Source organism: Schistosoma mansoni, chromosome 3 (assembly GCF_000237925.1).
Source record: "Schistosoma mansoni strain Puerto Rico chromosome 3, complete genome".
NCBI lineage: Eukaryota > Metazoa > Platyhelminthes > Trematoda > Strigeidida > Schistosomatidae > Schistosoma > Schistosoma mansoni.
Window position 1 is genome coordinate 27055958 of NC_031497.1, and position 22431 is coordinate 27078388.

Sequence of the window (22431 nt, forward strand, 5' to 3'; positions counted from 1 at the left end):
AAAAAAAAAAACAACCTCTAAAGTAGATAATGTGAAGTACATTTGATATTATTATAGTTCAATTAAGTTGTATTTATTATTCTATATCTATATCTATGTATATGTATATCGGTTGGATACAGCAGAATACAGGAATCTATCGTTCATTCATATATATATTCAATCAATAGAAAATCAATTCGATCAATGATTCTGTTCCTTTTTTTTTAGTTTCTTCTCTTTTATTGATTTGTATCTTTCTTTATAATATTAGCTGATAGATAGACAAACTGAAAATGTATGTTAAATGGATGGATCTATAAATGATAATGATAATAAATTGAATATGAATAATATATGATTTTTTTAAAAAGGTGTGTGTGTGTGTGGAGATTTTAGTAATTTTTATATAATTGAAATTATGAATTGATTGAAGCTGGACCACTATGGAAATGCTGGAAGTACTGGACGGTTGATTCGTCCTGGTGGATGGTTATTCAATTTCATGAATTAGTTGAAGTGAGACATTAACACCGTTGGATGACAACCGGCTCAGTGGCTTTAGACGTTAGGTCCTGCTTTCGATATCTCGCGAGGTCGGATCGTGGATGCTCACTGCCACTGAACAGTCTTACAATAGAACGAAACGGCCATCCAGTGCTTCTAGGTTTTCCTTGGTGGTCTAGCTTCAATTGACTCATGATTTCAACTATGAAATTGCTGTATGTTTTGATGATTTCCGATTGTCGATTTCATTTTCGCATTCAGATAGACAACTTTTTGTTATAATCAATTAAGTTGATTTTAATTTGAAATTTTATGGTGTGTATGGTTGTAGAGATGCTTTTTTCTATGAATGATTAGAGAGAACTATACTGGTAGTATCCAACTAGGGTAATTCAGTCATTAATAAATCAAGTCAGAGCCTGGCGCAAAAGTATGTTAGCTCAAGTCACCATATCACAATTAGAATAACAAGATCGATAGCAAAGGAGTCGAATTAATCATATTACCAGCGGTAATGCGAGAATCTGAACACTGAGTATACAAGGACAGATTGAAAAGGTATTCATGAGGGAATACTGGGATTCGAAGTTGGGAGAAAGACAGCAATTAGACGCATCTACGTTATTTCCACTGATTGTGAATAGTGTGTTATCCATTGTCTGTAATCACTGATCACAGTGATCGCTCAGACCCCAACACCGTAGTGTTTGTCTACCAATTTTTGAAAGTATTTTGACAGCTGGCATCTATTTTGATTGATCTTGTTAACTAGTTCAACGATCTACAATTCTGCTGACCTTAGACCAGGAAGCTTACGATTCTGCACATCACTGGAGGTTAAATCTTCATTGATGGAAGTTGTTATTTATCAGTTTGTTCTTATGTAACTTTAAATTCTGACATGGCGTAAATGGTTGGTCTTTATTGAAAAATTGGTCGACTATGTTCAACACTTAGTGGTTACTTGAGGTTAGTCATTTGCAGTCAGTGGGTATCCCTGCTTGATTATAGATTTCGCGCTAAATAATATCAGCCAGCTAGGAGCATCTGGAATTGTAAGGGAATCGACGATGACTTATAATATGAGATTCAAGTATCCAGCGACAGTTGAAGGTTTCACTCCATATGAATGATATTTCAAGGGATCGTAATCAATCACACTAAGCTCCAGAAAACTACCATGGGTGATCCGAATGTTAGGATAGACGTATTTATATGCAGCGTCATCAAATAAACTGTGTTCCGCTTGTTACAATCAAACAATTCATATCGGATGTTAATCTTCGTATTCACTAGCGAAATGTCGAGTTGTTTAAACACTAAACAATCTCGCTTGCATTAAACACTATTTTCAAATATTCGGCCAAATAATTGTTGCTACTTATTAGTAGTCAGTTGATAACGTATCCAAATGAATAGCGATAAGTGGGGAAGAGCGACTACTCCATTCTTCTAGCACACACAACCGGATGTGTTACAATCATAGCGTCATATGTTTTACTTTTCCCTTGGACTTGACTACTCTACTTGATTCTAATTACGCATACTCATCACACATAACTTATACATTATATCAACAGTCATGACAAATATATGTGATTGTTACATGTTGTTTTCTATTTCGGTTATGGCAATATGTCAAACCGTTGAAGCTGAGTAACACTATATACATTATCCCATCTGTTATAACTTGTACCCTATTAATATATAACTTAATGATGTCACCAATTAGGGTATGGTGAATTATCGACCGGACCATTGACGCACAGAACCCGTAAGAGCAGTCTAGAGTCTTCATCGGTCCTTCTTCTTGCCTAGCCCTGCCTGTTAGTTCAGAACACCAATCCCAACCTCTAGGATATGAATCATGTATTTCGAATCTTAACAGATAGCTACCATAGACGTTACAAGGTAAAAACATTTGGCTACTAATTATTAACAAAAATACAGACTGATCAATTGCAGTCCTAAACGTCAATGGGAAGATTCAACCAAACAATACCAAGTGAATTTAAACTTCACCCCATTACACAGGTAAGTGGCTATCCGGGCTCAGTAACTAAGTGGATAACGCAATGCCGTTTGAAGCGAACGGTACTGGATTCGAGTCCCAGAGCGAACATCAACTCATGTGCAAGTACATCCAACTGACGAGTCCCAAATAGGACGAAACGCGCGTCAAACTGGATTCCACTGCTAGCCACTAACCATCTTTGCTTATAATGCTTGTGAATTAAGGCCATATCGAGGCGATACACACAGTATGCGCATATGCTAATAAGAGACTGATCAATTACAGTCCTAAAAACATCAATGGGAAGATTCAACCAAACAATACCAAGTGAATCTAAAAATAAACACTTATACACTACTCATTACTAGATATATATATAGGAAAACAATTAGAGAGCTATCGAAATGAGAGAGGTTACTAAACAAATCCAACATCATGAACATTTGTTCTCGAATAATAAACTTGTTATTCAAATAGCTATTCTACTAAAATCTTTCCATCGTTACGTAGGTATTTCTAGCTTTTGTGAAATGCATGTCAGTAATTTTATGATTAACGATTACAAACTTGACTAGCCAGCACCCTCTAATAATATTCAATGTAAAGGGTTTCGAAAATTTTCAATCGTGACTACTCCATTCTGATTATATATTTGATTTAATTTGTTGTAATCGTTTATTCTCGTGTCATTCTTATTAGCTATATTGTCAGATATGTGTAAATCTCAGACCAGGCTGTATGTTGTGCACTTCATCTTTTTATTTAGATAACGAGGTTATAAGAATATTGAAAGGTTTGGAGTGCATAGCACTAATTTGTAGGTTGTATCACTTACAAATTTATCTCAGTTGTGGTACTATTGAGAACTGGGAAGCGCTAGATAGCTGTTTTGTCCTGGTGCAAGACATTCTCGAAATACATGCCCATAACCCCGTCGGAGGTTGAACCTAAGATGGATGCTTAACCGCTAGGACCACTCAGTTAGTGTCCAATGGTAGCATGATTTTTAGCTCCAATCAATTCATGCCATAATACGGAGACCTTCGAACGCCACTAGTAATAGCTTTATCACATTAGACATGGAACTAATCCAAAAATCACGACTTCTCAATAAAACTTTAGAAATTAGGTAGATTGTTCAATTGATAATGAAGACATATGCCCAACTACTGACCACCTCGACGTGCAATGCTTTATGGTGTAGGAGTAGGTCGGAAGAAAGCTAGGAGCGGCCAGATCAAAACATGGCACAAATCCATGAAGTCACTGACAAGTGGACTGGGCCGTGTTGGTAAGTGTAGACTACCTGGTTGGGATTCGCGAGATGATAGCAACCGATGGTTAGAGACCTTGAATGACATAGCTCAAAATCGTTTGCAATGGCGAAGGTGCATCCATTCTTTGTGTTCTACCAAATTCTAATCTTCTGAATTCTTCATGTACCTTTATTTTTTTCTCTTTTCGAATTTATTTCACTGGATTATACTCCTTGAATAACACCTTCAAACCCTAATCTTTCCAATTACTGCTTATACTCTTACTACTTCTACCACTATGGGATTTGAATCGGTAGCTGCATCTCTGTGCTAATGTTGTGGTATGGCAACTGGAACTAATGTACTTACGTACGTACGAAGTTCTACGTTGTGACTGACTGACTGATGAATACAACCTCGAAAAAAAATTGTAGCATATAAAATTTTTGGGAAGAAAACTGAAAACTCTCTGGTTGATAGAAAATATATAGATTATATATATATATATATAAATTATAACTTATTAGCTTGTTACTATATCAAAACAAAAAGGTTACATAAATGATAAAACCATTAAGCACTCATGTAATAAATGGATTAGTCCACAGAAAAGTACAGTCAGATATGACACAGTATAATAAGACTATTGTTATTATGTACAAAAGTGAAGTTGGACGCTCACACACACACATATGAACATATATACAGGTAGTATTGTTTCTTTGCTTCATTATCTAATCATCTGAATGTTTTCGTTTTTTATGTTTATGTTTTCGTTCATTGTCATTACTAACAATATAATCAGTAGTATCGTTTGAATAATGAATACTACTGACGCCAGCATCATTTTGTAAAACAGCTTCCAGTTCTTCATAATCTTCAGTAGATAATTGATGCTTTCTATTATTAGTAGTATTCAATTTAATGTTATTACCACTACTACTACTACTACTAGTAGTAGTAGTAGTAGTAGTAGTAGTAGCACTACTTTGAACTGGTTTCATCATAAATGATACACATGGTGAAATAGCAACTAAATTCTTTTTAGGTTTTACATTAAGATTATGTTGATTTCTATCATAGACAACATTGTTATTATTATAAGTAGTCAGATTGGCATCGTTGACATCATCACCTTCATCATCCATATCAACATGATTAGATAGTTCAATATGATCCATTGTATTATTATTACATCTATTGATAGAACATAATCTTTCTTGTAACATTGGTCCAATTTTAATATCTTTCCCTTTATGAATACGATCTAATACATGATCAATAGCTTTATCAATCATTGAAGCAAATCTGGGATTTTCAATTTGACTATGAGCTAAAAATATTGAATGGAAACAAAAAAAAAGAAGAAATTACTGTTATTTGAGAAGAATCAGTCATTTGAATAACAATTTAATAGTAATATAGAGAGAGGATTATGGTGACGAAGCACAACTACATTGGCAATAATTCAGTTAGTACCATTGTTTTCAAACACCGGCGCTTTACCCGGGTTGGTGGACACGGAAAGTTAACCTAGGGGAGTTGGGAAACCCTCATTCCAAACCAATGGTGTACATGGGTTGGCTCCAGTATCCTGAGGGGACAAATAGCGTATTAACCAATCATCGGTCACCGGCTACCATGAGACTGCATCTCCTCACGATGCTTCACTGCCTTGTGGATCAGACCTTTAGGTCAAAGGCTCCGGATGTGGTCCCTTAAGAAAACTACCTGTTTCGGTCTGGGCACCCGGGCAGTATCATAACCCTCACACAATTAAATGAAATGACAATTTTTTGTGTGACGCATATATATTTGAACCAATATTTATGTGTTCAAATAAATAAATAAAATTTCAAACACCGACTTCAATGGGTTAGACATGTACTGTGAGTGTCGTTACAGTGACATTCACATTTTGCTTCATTTGCCGACGATGACACTGATTGGGAAAGTCAAAGGGATGACCGTCAGCTTATGACATGGTACACCGGAGTATAAAAAAAGCTGCATAGGACTGCTATTTGTCAGTCAATCAAAATCACTGGTTGGATTCCAAAGGATAGTGTAACTTACTGGCTTGAGACGTTATCAGACATAGCTCAGAATGGAAGCCAGTGATGGTCCTGTTGTGATTTTTTTTACGCAGTAAAAATAAAAGGGTCTTCTTCAAATAACAAAATTCGTTCCGATTTTATTTTTCTTAACTGAACTGCTTTTCTTATTACCTATTCACGCCTGTTACCCATTGTAGAGCATAGGCTGCCAACTAGGATTCTTCAACTAATTTTGTCCTGGACTCCCCTTTTCAATTCTTGCCAAGTGCTATTCATTCTTTTGATATTAGTCTCTGATTCCCGGTGCAATGTGCTCCTTGGTGTCCATTTGGACTGATATTTATGTGTTCAAATACGATTATGACGGTAGATTTAGTCAGTTAACAGGTAATCTAGATGACAGACTGAATTTAGCTAGTGAACAACTTCGAGAAGAATTTTCGAAAAAAAAGTTCAACTAAGTCGAGTGATTGAGATAGTTATCATTAATGACGATTAGTGGATGATTGCCTTGAAATGTCACAACTTGTGCCTGACCGCAGTTACTACTTTGACGTAGTGGTTGAGCTTGCACATTGCAATGACCCAGTCGATTAATATTGGTTGGAATACTTGTTCTTCTAGGTCCAATAGTGCTAAGCAAATAGGTTAGAGAGTGATCAGAATAAAAGCAGAATGCAATGAGTGAAATTGTACTGATCCCTTAAAGTAGAGTGCTTACTGTGACACTTAAAATTCTAAGTTTGATCTATGATAAAGTTATAGCTGAACACCGTACTGAGGAGTTTTATACTAAGATAAAACAGTTCCTTAGAACTCCTAAGTTTCTAACAGTTAGGTTAGTTAAAGGAGTATAGGTTAATGTGCAAGTAAATAATGACCAGTCAAAGTTATTTTAAGCAAAGTTGGATAGTGGCTAGCAGTGGAATGCAGGACGCACGTCTCATCCTCTTTGGAACTCCTTAGCGGAATCTAACATTATTATTGTAGTACAGTTTTTCTTTGATGGTCATCTACATAAATACCAATTCAAAAGTTTCATTCTATGATATTCGATCTTTCAAATTAGACTTAATTGTCAAATGAACACGAATCACAATGAATAGTTTTAAACGTGCATATAGAATTCACTGAGTAGTAACCAATGTCATTTACATCAAGTCCTTTCTAGTGCTGATAGAATTTCATCCATCAAGTTGAAATGTGACAACTAATCTAAGTAATTCAATATCACGTGCAATGTATTGAGATGTAAGGCGGTGGTCGGAGGTAGTTGAAACGAAATCCTCTTTCAACTGTTTTTCGTGCGCAACCAAATTAAAATTCAATACAAATAATTCATAGTAATCAACATGACGAAAATGACCAAACGCTTACCTTGTGTCAATGATTCAGTTTGTTTCTTTTTAGTGCCACTTTCATTTAAAAGTTGTCTTTCTAAAACATGGTCAGATGATGGTTTAATCGGGGTTGATTTAAGTTTATTTGCAGTGGATGAAACAAGAGCACCTGCTTGATTTATAACCATAGACTTTGGAGTGGATGCAAGTTTTGGTATAGATCCAGGTTTCAATACGGATGCTGGTGCTGATTTGGGAGTGGAAGTTGGTGAAAGTTGTGGAGCTAATATGGGTTTCGATGTTAAGGTAGGTTTTGATGCAGCAGTATTTACTGAAGCAGTTGCCGCAGGTGTTTTCGGTTTTCTTGCAGAACCAGGCGCTGATTTCTGTGACAAAGATTCTACCAATTTCGACAACTGTGTTGAAAAATTTTCCATTTTATCATCAAGACGTTTAAAAGTATCATGTAGATAAGGTTCAATGCCTATATTGTTGAAAAACAACATTAAGAATTTTCCGAAATAATTAAAAAAAAGAAGAAATAAAAGAGCGTGACGTTGAGACGCGCGTTCATCGTCTCTGTGGTCTAGTGGTTAGGACATTGCGTTGTGGCCGCACTAACCCAGGTTCGAATCCTGGCAGCGACATTCCAAGACGTAAGTATATTTTCACACCATAAACCGACAACAATCAGTAATAATAAGGGTAGGAAAATATATAACTTATTTGGTACCTGTCAGACTATCTAGTAGTCTGACTAAGCAAACATCATTATTTTCCTCGCTACACATCACAAAGCAAGGTAGGTAAGGCAGTGTTCGAGCTTGTGACTTGATGGTTGATATTTCAGTGCTTTAACAAGTGACACATCACTGCATTCCTTACATATATTCGACAGCTTATTCTACTCAACACCATATCTATGTTGTAAATTCTAGTCTAAGACTCAACAAAAAATAACTCCTCCTCAAAACATGTACATTTAACACAACCGTTGCAAAACGCTATATGTTGTATAGACTTTTCGTCTTCAGTATTCTCGATACGACCTTGATGATAGATGTTGTCCTAGGATCTTTAAACTGATGGAATTGAAACCATTGTTGAGCTTATACACTAACTGTTCAGGAGATAATACTGAAAATAACAGTGATCAAGAAGATATTTCTTAACGTCAATCATTATTTCTTCCATCCCCATATAAGGAACCAGAGTAACTAGAAATGACACCGACAAACTAATTACCCAAACGGCTGGAGGTAGTCACCAACAAACCCGAATAGCTCAAGTGATAATACATCACACTTTGGGGCTGAGTGACCTGGGCTTGAATGTCACATGAAACACTAGTTCCATATACCCTCCCAATACGCTTTGCTGACGAATGTCACAAAGCACGAAACTGAGGTTCAGAGTTTTCTGTCAACTCTCTCTAACCAACTAACACTAAAACATAGTGTCCTCAGAGTTGAGCGAGTTACTAAGACTAGTGGTTATATTGAGACTTCATTGATAGAATTCAATCAGTACTAAAAATGACTAGATGACTAAATGATTTTGATTACCACTAATTGACTAATCAATGTGAACTAATTACCTGTTCAAAAGTAAAACGGTAACTTACTGTTATTTGCAACATCCTGATTCTGTTTTGTTATAGGTCTACAAATTTAAACATTAAGAATAATAGACTAACGTAAGTAGATATAAATCAATGCTAAATAAGTGAAATTAAAACTAGTGTACATTGGAAGAAACTTCTTTTTTTTCTCTAAGGAATTCAGGTTTACTTAAATGACAATGGAAAATATGAAAACAAAACTACTCAAAAGCATGTGACTATCTGAGACTCAATAACTCAGTTGATAACCCGTTTGGCATTGATAGAGAAAGACCGGGTCCCGACCGTTGCTGCTACCTTGATGTGGTGGTTGGGCTTGCCTATCGTGATGAACCAATCGAGCTATGCTGGCTGGAACAATCGTTCCTCAAGGTCCTACCATGCCAGACAGGTCGATTGAAGAGCGGTAAGACTAAAAGCAGCAAACCCAAGGTCCGAAGGCGATGTCGTACTGCTGACTGTACAGAGGTGTGACAGCAGTAAGGTGTTTCCTTCAGACAACAAGCATAACAGCGATGCTGTGAAACATGGCCATTAAGAGTAGAAGATACTCGTAATTTACTAGTATTTGACCACAGATGCCTTAGAATTATTGCTCGCATCTGCTGGGATCACCGGGTAAGTAATAGTGAGGTTAGACTCAGGGTATTAGGGATTGATGATGGTAAATCAGTTGATGAGGTCATGAATCTTCATCGACTGAGATGGTTAGGCCACGTGTTACGTATGCCTGTACACCGATTACCACGACGAGCTATGCTGACTAGTGTAGGGAATGATTGGAAAAGAGTTAGGGGTGGCCAAGCCAAAACGTGGCATCAGTGCTTGAAGTCACTAACTTCTAGTCTGAGCCATGTTGGTAAATGCAGACTACCTGGTTGGGGTCCGTGTGACTATCGTAACCAATGGTTGGAGACTGTAGGTGACATGGCTCAGAAGCGATCACAATGGCGTAGGTGTATACACTCTTTATCTTCCCTTAAACCTTGAGATTAAAATTGCTTCATAACGTTTTTCCTTCCTTATATACAACCTATCTTTTATATACTACCACCACTAAATTAATTATTTCTATGAATCCGGTGTTGATCTTGTTGTGCTAACGAGGTATGGCAACTTGGACCGATGCATAAATGTGCCTGGTCCTACGTTGTAGCTGTCTCTCTGTCAAGACCGGGTATGAACATCAATATTGAAATGCATGTACACTCAATTCACAAGTCACAAACAGAATGGAAAACACATCCTAGATTCCCACTATGTATCTCCTTCATAGAGTGGTCAATTCTAACAAATGCTGTGATCAAGTATAATATTTAACAATACACGGATGAGAAATTTAACTGTACACTAGATAGACGGCAATCACAAGCAGATTCAGTTACCGGATTATGAAAGCTTAGCAGTGAACTGGTATTCGATTACCCTGGTAAAATTTAGTAGCTAAAAATATTTAGTTTATAATCAATTATAGTTGCATTCTCATTTTGTTATTATGCCGAAATCTAACAAGTGGTTGCACTACTATTAGTACAAAACTATTTATAGTAGCTTCAGAGCGTATGCAACACAATATCAGGTTATACTATTGATTTAGTAAGTCAGATTAAATTTGATCCTTCTGTTTGACAAAGCGTAATGGACAATAGAAAGTGGTTCTTGGAAAAAACGGCGAGACTATAATTTATGGACGAGCCAATCAGGAGCGTTTGAGAGATTTCAAGGTTATGACGCCAATTTCAGTACCTGACGCTCATGTACGTTCGGTTCACAGAGGATTTTAGAGAAAACTTGACAATTAAGCGGCTACAACAAATGAGACCACTAAGAAGTTCCTGTATTTGTAATTGCGGTAATTAAATGACTTGTAGACCTTGTGCAGACTACTGTGATGTTGTCCATTGATGTGATATATGTTGAAGGAAGACGTTTGCTAGAATAGGAACCTTTATCGCTGGATTCAGATTGAGACTAAGGCATATTATAATGATTACCGCGAACTGTATAATAAAAGCACCAGTAACATTGGCTGCGATAATCTCAAATGTTACTGAAGCTTCGGCTGTTCAGTGGTATGAGTATTGTAGGGACATATCCATAATAAAAATGATAAACTTACACAACCGGATTACACACAAACAATAATGAAGCTATATGGTCAAGGCTGAGAGGTTTTTTTTTACCTTATCATGGCTTCAGAGACCAACTATTATGGAGCCATATGGATGAGTTCGTCTACCTTATGCATTACGATTTTGGAACCTTTGATCCTTTTTCTAACCTTGACAAGTTTTTGGACCATATAAAAGAAGTGTATCCACTTTAATTCTATGGTTTTGTATAATATATTTTTACTCTATGCTGACTGTTTACTGATTTTCAGTCAGTTACAACGTAGAACTTCGTACGTACGTACATCAGTTCGAGTTGCCATACCACAACATTAGCACAGAGATGCAGCTACCGATTCAAATCCCATAGTGGTAGAAGTAGTAAGAGTATAAACAGTAATTGGAAAGATTAGGGTTTGAAGATGTTATTCAAGGAGTATAATACGGTGAAATAAATTTGGAAAGAGAAAAAGGATACGGACATGAAGAATTCAGAAGATTAGAATTTGGTAGAAAACAAAGAATGGATGCACCTTCGCCATTGCAAACGATTTTGAGCTATGTCATTCAAGGTCTCTAACCATCGGTTGCTATCATCTCGCGAATCCCAACCAGGTAGTCTACACTTACCAACACGGCCCAGTCCACTTGTCAGCGACTTCATGGATTTATGCCATGTTTTGGTCTGGCCGCCCCTAGCTTTCTTCCAACCAGCTCCTACACCATAAAGCATTGCACGTCGGGGCAGTCAGTGGTTGGGCATACGTAACACATATCCAAGCCATCTCAACTGATGAAGTTTCACTACTTCATCAATCGATTTGCCATCCTTACCTAGTACCCGTTTCCTAACATCTGGATTACTTACTCGGTGGTCCCAGGATATACGAGCAATCCTTCGAAGACACCTATGATCGAATACTAGCAGCCTACGAGTGTTCTCTACTCTTATCGGCCATGTTTCACTGCCATAAAGTAGGACGGAAGGAACTGCTGCACAGTAAACCCGTCCTTTTGTTGCTAGACGGATATCTCGCCTACGCCATAAATGACGCAAGTTGGCGGAAGCTAGACGCGCCTTCTGTATCCGTGCTGAGATTTCGTCACACACCAGACCACAAGGGCTGATGAGACTCCCAAGATAAGTGAAACAGTCAACACGCTCAACTACTTCACTCCCTATCATTAGTTCAGGTGTCGATGCAACCCAATCCTGAAGTAACATTTTGCACTTCGAGGGAGAGAATCGCATCCCGAACATCCCTGCATAGTTGCTTATGGTGGTCAGAAGACTCTGCATTTTGTCAGCGTCTTCACCAAATAAAACTATGTCGTCGGCGTATTCTAAGTCAACAAGTGAGCCTCCTGGTAAAAGTTCAAGTCCTGGAGATTGAGATGATGAAAGTGTTATCTCCAAAAGCATGTCGACGAAAAAGTTAAACACGAATGGGGAGAGTGGACAGCCCTGACGAACACCACTTGAGGTAACCAATTCTGATGACAGTTCGCCATAGGCTCTAACTCGACCAGTTGTGTTCGAGTAGAGAACCTTTATGAGGTTAATGTACTTCTTTGGTACTCCTTTCACTGACAAACACTGCCATAGAACCTCACGATCAACGGAGTCAAATGCCGCCTTAAGGTCAAGAAATACTACTATTGTGGGACGTCTGAATGTATGTCTATGTTCTAGGACCTGACGTAGAGTGAATATCTGGTCTATGCAACCACGTCCAGGTCGAAAACCAGCCTGGTTTTCTCTAGTCTGCTCTTCACGAGCTTTGGATAGGCGCCTAAGTATTATTGAAGCTAATATTTTAGACACTATATTAGTCAAACTGATTCCTCTGTGATTGTCACAGGAGGACTTTTGTCCTTCCTTATAGACTGGCACAATCAGTGATTGGGACCAGTCAGATGGAATTACGTTCAGTTCCTAGATTCTACCTAAGACCTCAGTCAATCTCGCTGCTAGTACTGGACCACCATCCTTAAAAATCTCAGGAGTAAACCTGTCAGGGCCTGCTGCTCTCCCTCGCTTCAGATTTCCTATAGCTTTTTCAACTTCGCAGAGGGTTGGAGGACTTACGTCAATTTTCCATTCAGGACGACTGGGGATCGTGGGTAACTGAAGTGTGGCTGAAGGCCAGTTGAACTGATCCCTAAAGTGTTCTGCCCATCGATCCAATCTCCTGGATTGAGAATGAATGATATGCCCATCTTTGTCTGAGATAGTTTCGCTAATAGTTGGGTTCCTAATGCCGGTTTCTTTAATAAGTCTGAATAGCTGTCTGCTGTTACCTATTGCCGCTGCCTTTTCCATCTCTCTTGCTTTCGCTACCCACCACTGTTCACGATCATTGCGTAGGCTTCTTATTAGCCTTCGCTTAAGCTGACTCCGCTCTTCGTTATGTTTAGAGCCAGGTGGGATGAGTTTTCGAGCATCTATCAGTGTGGTAGATGCAGTTGAGATCCATTGTTTCTCCCTGACCTTATGGCTTATCTTACTAGCGGATATCACTGCTGTTCCCACAGCTTTACGGATGTCATTCCACGCTGCTTTGGGGTGGGCACAACTTACATGGCTGCCTGTTTTTCCAGTTGTTCCTGAAATATATTCTTAGCTTGCTTATCATTAAGTAGAACCCTTAGAGGCTTCCCTGCAGTGTCTTTCCTACGTCCAGTAAGACGCAGAGAGATACGTGCTCGCACTAGAGCATGATCTGAATCCAAGCATGTGCTCCAGAATGAGCGACAGTCTTCTATCGAGCCCCTCCATCGGTGGCTGATAGCGATGTGATCTAATTGGGTCCAACGTTGGGACGAATTCGGGGGTTGCCATGTCAAAAGATGTTTTTCTTTATGCTTAAAGTTAGTATTTGCAAGAAATAGGCGGTTATCTGAGCACAGCTGCAACAGACGGTCGCCATTATCTGTCCTTTTAGCCACGACACCATAAGATCCACCCAGGTGTCTTTCCCTTTCACTTAGTTTACCTACTTGAGCATTAAAGTCACCAGCCACTATTACTACATCAGAACGCCTAGCTTTTCGGAGAAGGTCAGAAAGTTTCCTGTAAAACTCATCTTTTATATCGTCTGAGCTGCAGTCAGTGGGAGAGTAGGCAGAGACGACGAAGAGGCAACGACGAGTTTCCTTATCTTTCCGAGTCCCTACTGATCCGTTTAGTCGGACAGCGCATAGACGACTGTCTACTGGGATCCAGTCTAAAAGAGCTAGTTCTGCCCTAGGACTTAATGCTATACCTACTCCAGCGAGGCCACGGGAAGCAGCATCAGGGCTTCCAGATATACGAAGCGTGTATCGAGATGGTTCCTTATTTTGATTAGGTGAGGTCAAATGAATGACACTACTCGGATCTTGTATGCGCGTTTCGGAGACGCAGCACACATCGATGGTGTAAGATTCTAGAGTCCTAGCTAAGGAAGCCTGTTGTCCTATTTGGCACAATGTTCGGACATTAAAAGTTCCTATATGTAGTTTAGAGCGTGGTTTCAGGAGACCAGGAATAACGTTCTGTGTACTTGAATCGTTCGCCCTAGCGGTGCGAGGTGACAAAAGGACGTGGGAAGGGTTAGTCGTGGAGATAAGAGAGTTATTAGGAGTAGGAAGGATTTGAAAGTGACCAACTTGGTCTCGTGTGCTGTTACGGGTATGAGGGCAGTTATCACTTCCCGGTTGCCCACACCGTGGAAGGGTTCTTCTAGGGGTACTTGAAAAGGAAATTGGGTTAGAAGTGGTCTTAATGACCTGAGAGCGTGACCGCAGTGCCCAAGGGACAACTGCTTGAGGCCGGTCACGCACGGCCTTTTTGTGGGGAATTTTTGACGTGTTAGCTCTGTTCTTCAAAGGACCTTACCGCCGGAGACGGAAACCCGTGGGATAAGGCGAGGTGCGCATTTTTAGGGTCGACCTTTTCTAACCCCACCCCTCCTTGTGGGAAGGCAGCATCGCTGTCATGCTGGTTGTCTGAAGGAAACACCTTACTGCTGTCACACCTCTGTACAGTCAGCAGTACGACATCGCCTTCGGACCTTGGGTTTGCTGCTTTTAGTCTTACCGCTCTTCAACCGACCTGTCTGGCATGGTAGGACCTTGAGGAACGATTGTTCCAGCCAGCATAGCTCGATTGGTTCATCACGATAGGCAAGCCCAACCACCACATCAAGGTAGCAGCAACGGTCGGGTTTACTGATTGGCTAACATTTCTCAAGGCCACTTAAGATTCGTTCAAAGGTCGTCCATAAATTATAGTCTCGCCGAAAAAACCATCTGTTTTGGTTGATGTACGGACAGTAACAGAGTCAAAACACTTTGTAGAGACTGTTTACAACCGGCAGTAATATTGTGTACGTAATTTAGAGGTTCAACATTTTGGAACTAGTTATTCTAGGAATGTTATCTTTGAATATCAACTTTACTGGTTTGATTATATATATTAAGTGATTTTCATATAATGGATAATTTGCCAACAGTAGGAGTGGTAGCTGTGGGTAATCAGTTTATGATAGGATGCTATAGAACCAAGGATAAATGTAGAAAATTATAAAGATCAGTCCTAGACAGTGTTGTCCTAGCTATTACAACCAGATGTAAAGAAGTAATATTCTCCGCATATTAAAAGTTGCCAAGACAATAAAATAACTCACTCATCAATCTTACGGACGGTGAAACGAAAAAATGGAAGTTTGTATATTTCATTACTCCCTGACGAGTTTAGAAGTCGTGCGAATAATATTCTGGAATTTTCCTCTTCAATAGTCCCAATAAGTACGTATTCTGACTCTTCTTCAGTACCATCATTTGATAATTTAGGCAACGTCTTTTGAACACAAGTCTCCCCTTTTTCCAACCTTTTTAGGATTCGCTTGAAAAGCTTGGAGAAAGATTGATTTTCCAAGTTCAAGAGAGGTATAGCATCATGACAATTTGGAGGAATATCTATGCAGGCAAGTAGTGCTTCCATTGATCGAATCCGTTAAGACTAAATATGAAACCAAGAGGATATTATTATCATATAGAATCTTGTTTGGGTGAAATTTTAATGTGGAACCAATGAAAAGCCAGGACATTATGCAGACAATGTAACATATACGAAGTTATTGAGAGATAAGAAAGTGACAAGAACTACAAATAAGTTACTTACTCACTTAATATGAACTTGCATACACTAGTATCATAATAATGGGGTTGTCAGTAATAGATCTGATTGGTATTTGTATGATTTGATCAACTTATATTGTAGAATAATACATTAAAGTCTGATGATTATTGACCATAAAATTGCATCAATAAATTTGTTACATATACCAGTTCCAACGTAAGTGTTAATTTAGATCAGACGATTTATTGCCCCCGAATGCCCTGGTACGACCGAGAGTGGGGAGAGTCCGCTCTCCCTCGAAAAATGCTCTCACATGGCCACGCGTATATAGCCTCTGACAGGGAACTCCTACTCACTGCCATCTCGCACTACGGGTGTTGTTTACGAAATTGAGAGGACGAAAAGCGAATGTCTGGCTCTCTAACCGGATTGGTGGGCATGGAAAGTTCACCTAGGGGAGTTGGAAAACCCTCATTCCAAACCAATGGTGCACATGGGCTTCAGTATCCTGAGGGAACAAATGGCGTATGAAGTATTTTATGGTGGTGAAAACACCAACAACATCTGGCAACTGCTAGAAGCTATTTCAGCTCATCTAAACCATTGGCAGCAAAAAGTTTGGTGTGAATGAGACAATCAGTAAAGCTAACTAAACGCAAATTAGTGACATCCAGAGACGTCTTGAACGATAGGAAGAGTACTACTACTCCAGCAACATCATTCAGACTGTACTGACCCCATGATCGGTATCCATCTAATGAGGTGGAGGTCCACAAGGATCTCCGACTTTTGAAGCATCAAGTCATCAGAACCAGATGACTTATTCCTACTAGGTTTTATAAAGATGGAGAGCTTTTTGTCAGGGAGCTGACTGAGTTATTTGCAAAGGTTCGAGAAATAGTGTACCAATATCTTGGAATGAAGCAATCATTGTTTCCCTCTTTAAGAGTAGCCTGTGTCATCTATACACCAGCTGTCGCGGAATGTCTACTGTCGATTGCATCAATAATAATGGCTTTCACTAGAATTCATAGATCATATAAAACCCAGGAAAGAACGGCTAGAGAGAAGCAGGCTAGTTTTAGCTCGTGTAATTGGTGTCTTGACTATACCTTCACCCTTCTCTAAATATTAAAACATAGCCACACTTATTAGAGGCCAACAATTGTTGGTTCTTGATAACAGGGTCTATTTTGATTTGTTGGACAGGACTGTTTTGATAGCCTGTTGCACAAGGATGTGTCTCTGAGGGGTTTGTTAACATCTTGAAGGCCTAATATACAAATACCTCAAGCAGTGTGGGTATGCAACCACTTCAATCCATTATTCAAACTCAGTAGCGGAGTTAGGCAAGGTTGTCCAATATTACCACTTCTCTCCAACTTCGTTACTGATGGATCTCTGGAAACAGCTCTCAAGTACATAGTAATGGTCAGTCACAACGTAGAACCTGGTACGTATATGCAAAGGTTCAAGCTGCCATACCCCAATAGCACAGAGACGTTGTCCGGCTAAATCCCAGAATAGTAGAGGTAACAACAGTATCAGTGACGATATGGAAGATACGATTCAAGAAAATATAAATTCATTAGATGAAAAAGGTTATGGGGTATTTTGAGCCATGCCATTTAAAGTCTCTAACCATTAGTTACGATAATCATGCCGACCCCAACCAGGTAGTTCGCACCTATTAACATGGTTAATTACAGTCGTCAGTGACTACGAACTGATGCCATGTTTTGGTTTGACTGCCTCTAGCTTTCTTCCATCCTACTCCTACACCAAAAAACATCGTCCATCATGGAAGGTGGTGGATGGGCATACATAATACATGTTACAACCACCTCGGTTGATGAAAATTTACTACCTCATAAAGTGATTCGCCACTCCATTCCTAGCCCAGGCATTGCTTACTCGGTGGTTTCAATATACACCAGCAATGCTTCGCAGACACCTATGATGGAATACCAGTAACCTAAGAATATCCTCTATTTTCAATAGCCATATTTTGGAGCGAATAGCTACTCAGTAAACTCGCTCTAGGGTTGGGAGACAGATACCTTGTCTACGCCACATGTGGTACAAACTGAGAAAAGCCAACCAAACCTGAATTCGTGCTGAGATTTCGCTAGACACCAGAACATCAGGACTGATGACCCTCAAGATATGTGAAGCAGGTAATGCATTTAGCTTTTTCACTTCCTATCATTAATTCAGGTGCTGACACAAATCAATTCCGAAGTAGCATTTTACAATTGGAGGGGGAGAACCGCATCCTAAACATTGATCTTACGGTTGCCAGAAGACTGGATTTTGTTGGCGTCTTCACGAAATACAACTATATCATCTGTGTATTCTAAGGGAACAAGGGAATATGGTAGATCAATCGATGGTGATTGTGTGGATCTGTTGCCCGAAAAAGGTCTTCTGATCTTTAGCATGATGATCCTCAAGATATACAGATAGCAGTCAGAGTACGTACTTTATACATAAATGGAGAGTACCCAATAAAGACTGGAAAGAGCCCGCATCTGAACCCACCCTTTATGAAGAGTTGTTACAAGTAGTCGGAGAGTTCGTGGATCTGAGCAGTTGTGTGAATGCTGGTGGCGTGACAAATGAGATTAATTTTAGTGAATGTCAGAGACTACGCTAATTATAGATAATCTTTGATTCCGTCCTGATGTAAATATTCAGGCTTAAAACGCGTCAGTAATAGTAATCTTTTTTTGATTATAATGTTAACTGAATGGTACTTTCTACCATATTTTGTTTTCTTTCACGTATATTTTCGCTTCGCTGTGTTGTTTACGGAGAAACTATGATTTATGGACGAACCAATCGCGTATAAGATAAAAGGTTTTGGATTTCGGCGCGAAATCCACTCATCTATTTGGATTAATTAGAGTTTTGGCATTACACCTGATGTCAGTTAGTGGTGAAAACCCTAAATCTAATTTCTAACCTCAATCATCAACTGTGAATCATAATTCTAATTTCTCACACATGTTTGTAACCCTCATCGAGTCCTGGTTATTGGGTGGACACTTTAAAGGTCGGTCTAGTGTCGCTCACAGGTCGTCCATAAATAATAGTCTCACTTTGTTTACCCTTTTTTCATTGTATTGTCGCTGCATTTATATGGACCATTATTTGGTGTTCCTATGTACCGAATCTATGCACATAATTAAATAAATATATTACCTATAGCCAATCGGTATTTATTTAATATTTTATGGACTTAATGATAAAGATTTCCTGCTTCGGTTTGGGCAACCAGGGGGTTTCCCAGCTCACATGCCAATTAGCGTAAAACGCATATATATTTGGTGCTCCTCTATGCCAATGTTTATGCGCTAGTGTGAATAAATAGATAAATCAGGATATCAATAACAGATCTGTCCAGTAGTATACTGACAAAGCAGGGAAATAACAATGCCAACAGATGCAAGAACTAGTAAGAGAAGACAAATTCTTAGGACGGAAAGAACTATAGTAGCATACCAAATCATTAACGGTGTCCGATCTTGATACCAAACGGTCACCCAAGGTGAAGAATGTGTAACATTCAAACCTGGGAAGGTTAATGGTTCTGCAGCAATAAGATTTGTGGTAATAGCAGTTTTGCACAAACCCAGAAAAAACGAAACCGTCAGTCTCCGGGTATGCTAAGCCGATTTTGAAAAGAATAGATAGTGGCCACTTGATAATTAGTACAAATCTGAGTCACGTGAGTCTTCAGGGATTTAAAAAGAACATATTATAGCTGTATGTCAAGGTTTAGCATGCAGCAGTTATTTTAAATACGAAGCTAATATTGTGGAACAAGTAAAAGATATTACAAGAACTTTTGCATGAGAAACAAAAATATTCCCTGGCTATTCTATGGGAATGTTTACAGTTACAGTGTTCAACACAGTAAATTAAGTCTACCATGTTCGCAAAGTTCGCTATTATCTTGTCGAAAAAGCGTGTGATAACGTATGCAAATGCAACCACGAATAGTCTTTAAAAAATCTTCGATTTTGTTAGGCTACAGCGAAGTCAATACCCACCAAAATTGAGTCAAAAAAACACAGCGATAAACCTCACCTCAAGTCACGTTGACACAAGTGACCTTGATATCAAAAGTGCACTCATGAGGATGTAGATGGATTCAAAAAAACACTTCACATGAAGAAATACGAGTATTTCTTTATCAATTTCGAAAGAATAGGAGACTGAATGGCCTGAGTCAGTTCTAACGGTGATGGTCATTCTATTAATCCGGCCTTCTTTAGAATGAGGACATAGACGGAGCAGCCGTCATTGCTGGGGTTCAGAGGAAAATTGAAATAGTTCAAATGCATAGGGCAAGTGAAATGTCACTGAGCCCCAGCCAAATCATCCAGCAGCTGAGCCACTGAATATCAAACAGATCATCGGTCCTCGTCAAGGTCAATAACAATCGACACGCATCAGTTAGTCGTGTGCCATGGATTGTCGCTTGCAGTGGTAGTCTCGCTATCTTCTCTGTACTCATTCTTACTAATATATTTCCATGATAACATCCTTTGTATTATGTGGTCTTCAAAGCAGCCATAGTACTTTGATACGTCGGAGAGTTAATCCACGTTAGATGCTGACTGCGAGGTGTGACTTCGAAGTTAATTGGTTCGTCTAATTCGAGTGGCGCTCCAGTAATTCGAAATAGATCATCATCTTTGATGATCCACACGGTTGAACAAGACTTCGAATAACGCAACCTATCAGTATAATCTTTATTATTCCATTATTTACTTATACTTTTTCACATAATCAATTACTGTGAACATTCATTGCTTCATATCAATGTTAATTAGTATTTAAACTTAAATAATTATTTCAATCGACAGAATAAGCAATCAACTACGATTATAATCGGCTATCGTGGTTCTTTAACAAGTATTAGCAGCATATAAATGCTCCTGTGTAATATGTCTGTTAAAATATCAACCACTCGTAAGTATAGCCACAAGGCAACAAGAACGCACATCAGTTTGTAACTTATCGACTTGCATAAGCGAGACAAGAATAACGGTCGATTGTAAATCCACCTTTCTGTTTAATCGCTATCACCTATCTTTCGTCAAAAACTATCTACTAAATTTTTTTACTTACTTGACCATTTCCTGACAAGTTTCCTATTGCTGAGTTTTATGGCCAAATAGAAGATACGAATGCAAGAAATTTACGGTGAGCTGGAACTATAAGTTTCCTGAAATCTTAGATCTCGTTTAGACTGTTCGTCATGCGATGCTACTCTACAACGCTGTCAATCCAAGAATTTAATCAACAGCACCTCGTATATGATACAGATTCGAACTACTGTCTGCATCAAATTTTCATTACTTGGAAGCGAGAGTAACCCAGACGAGTTTCATAATTGCGTCAGATAATTTCGTACTATGTTTATGATGCCTAGTAACGATTCAAAGTTACTTTCACGTACACTAGTCAAATATTCTGTCACTGCCGTCAAGTTTTAGTCGAAATCATGCAGATCATCATCCTATATGATCTACACAATTTTCTTGACCGAATAGAATAAGCTTTCACTGGTGATGTTTGTTTGGATTGCTCGGGTGTATGACAGACTAGCATTGTTTGTAAAGCCATTATTTTTTTAGCATCGATGTTACTGGTGATTATTTACAAGAGGAGTATGGTAAATCTTTGAGAGTATCAATGACTATCGATTCTCTACGTGATTTGTTTCACTATTACCGTCTAGCATCTAGAGTCAATATCGCCGTTTCTATCCTCCAGCAAATAATGGATATCATCCTAGTGAGTATAACAAGGTCGCAACCTACTTCAATTGTTACTGCTTCGTTAAAAGAGCTACAAAGACTCACAAAGGCCGTACTGCCAATCATCTGTGATAATGTCTCAGCGGCGTTCAGAAGTGTGTCAGTTTTTCTGAAAGTTGTTAGATATTTAGGACCCATCTTTGATCCTGTGGGTCGCCGACTATATCCCAGAAATATTCGAGCCGTACAGTCGGTGCCTGCTTTCGCCAATATCTCTGCTCACTTGTCTTTTTTGGGACTAATTAGCTATTACATAACTTTTGTACCACTGATTCATGACATTCGGTCGCCACTGAAACGTCTGTTGAATAAGAAGACCACCTGTGTAACGGAAAGAATTAAGTGAAAGACCCCCCGAAGCATTTTACTGGGCAGTATTGTCATTTATTTGTTCCTATTCCTTATTTTGTGCTCTAACCTTCATTCAAGTCTCTCTTAACCATACATTGTGTTCACCAGTCTTCCTTGCCTGGACTTTCATTGATTGATTTTGGTTGAAGACTTACCTTTTGTTACTGATTTTTACTGTTGCATGTCGCCGAGCCAACAACAATGGATTCATGTCTGGCTAAACTCAAGGTCAAGGTGTG

General features: G+C 38.9%; 1 protein-coding gene and 1 non-coding gene across 2 annotated transcripts; one reads left to right on the top strand and one right to left on the bottom strand.

Annotated features, from left to right (window-relative positions):
* Positions 1–4490: 4490 nt before the first annotated feature.
* Positions 4491–20130, bottom strand: Smp_130330 (hypothetical protein; the record flags this gene model as incomplete). Its single annotated transcript, XM_018799825.1, has 6 exons — positions 20103–20130; positions 15556–15890; positions 8778–8815; positions 7191–7637; positions 4745–5089; positions 4491–4633 (listed from the first exon to the last, which is right to left on the bottom strand). Exons 2-6 carry the CDS (start codon positions 15870–15872, stop codon positions 4491–4493), a joined length of 1290 nt encoding a protein of 429 aa, XP_018651575.1. The 5' UTR covers positions 15873–15890; positions 20103–20130.
* Smp_tRNA_01775_His_GTG.1.1 lies at positions 7730–7800 on the top strand. The gene has a single exon. It is a non-coding gene (tRNA).
* Positions 20131–22431: the final 2301 nt, after the last annotated feature.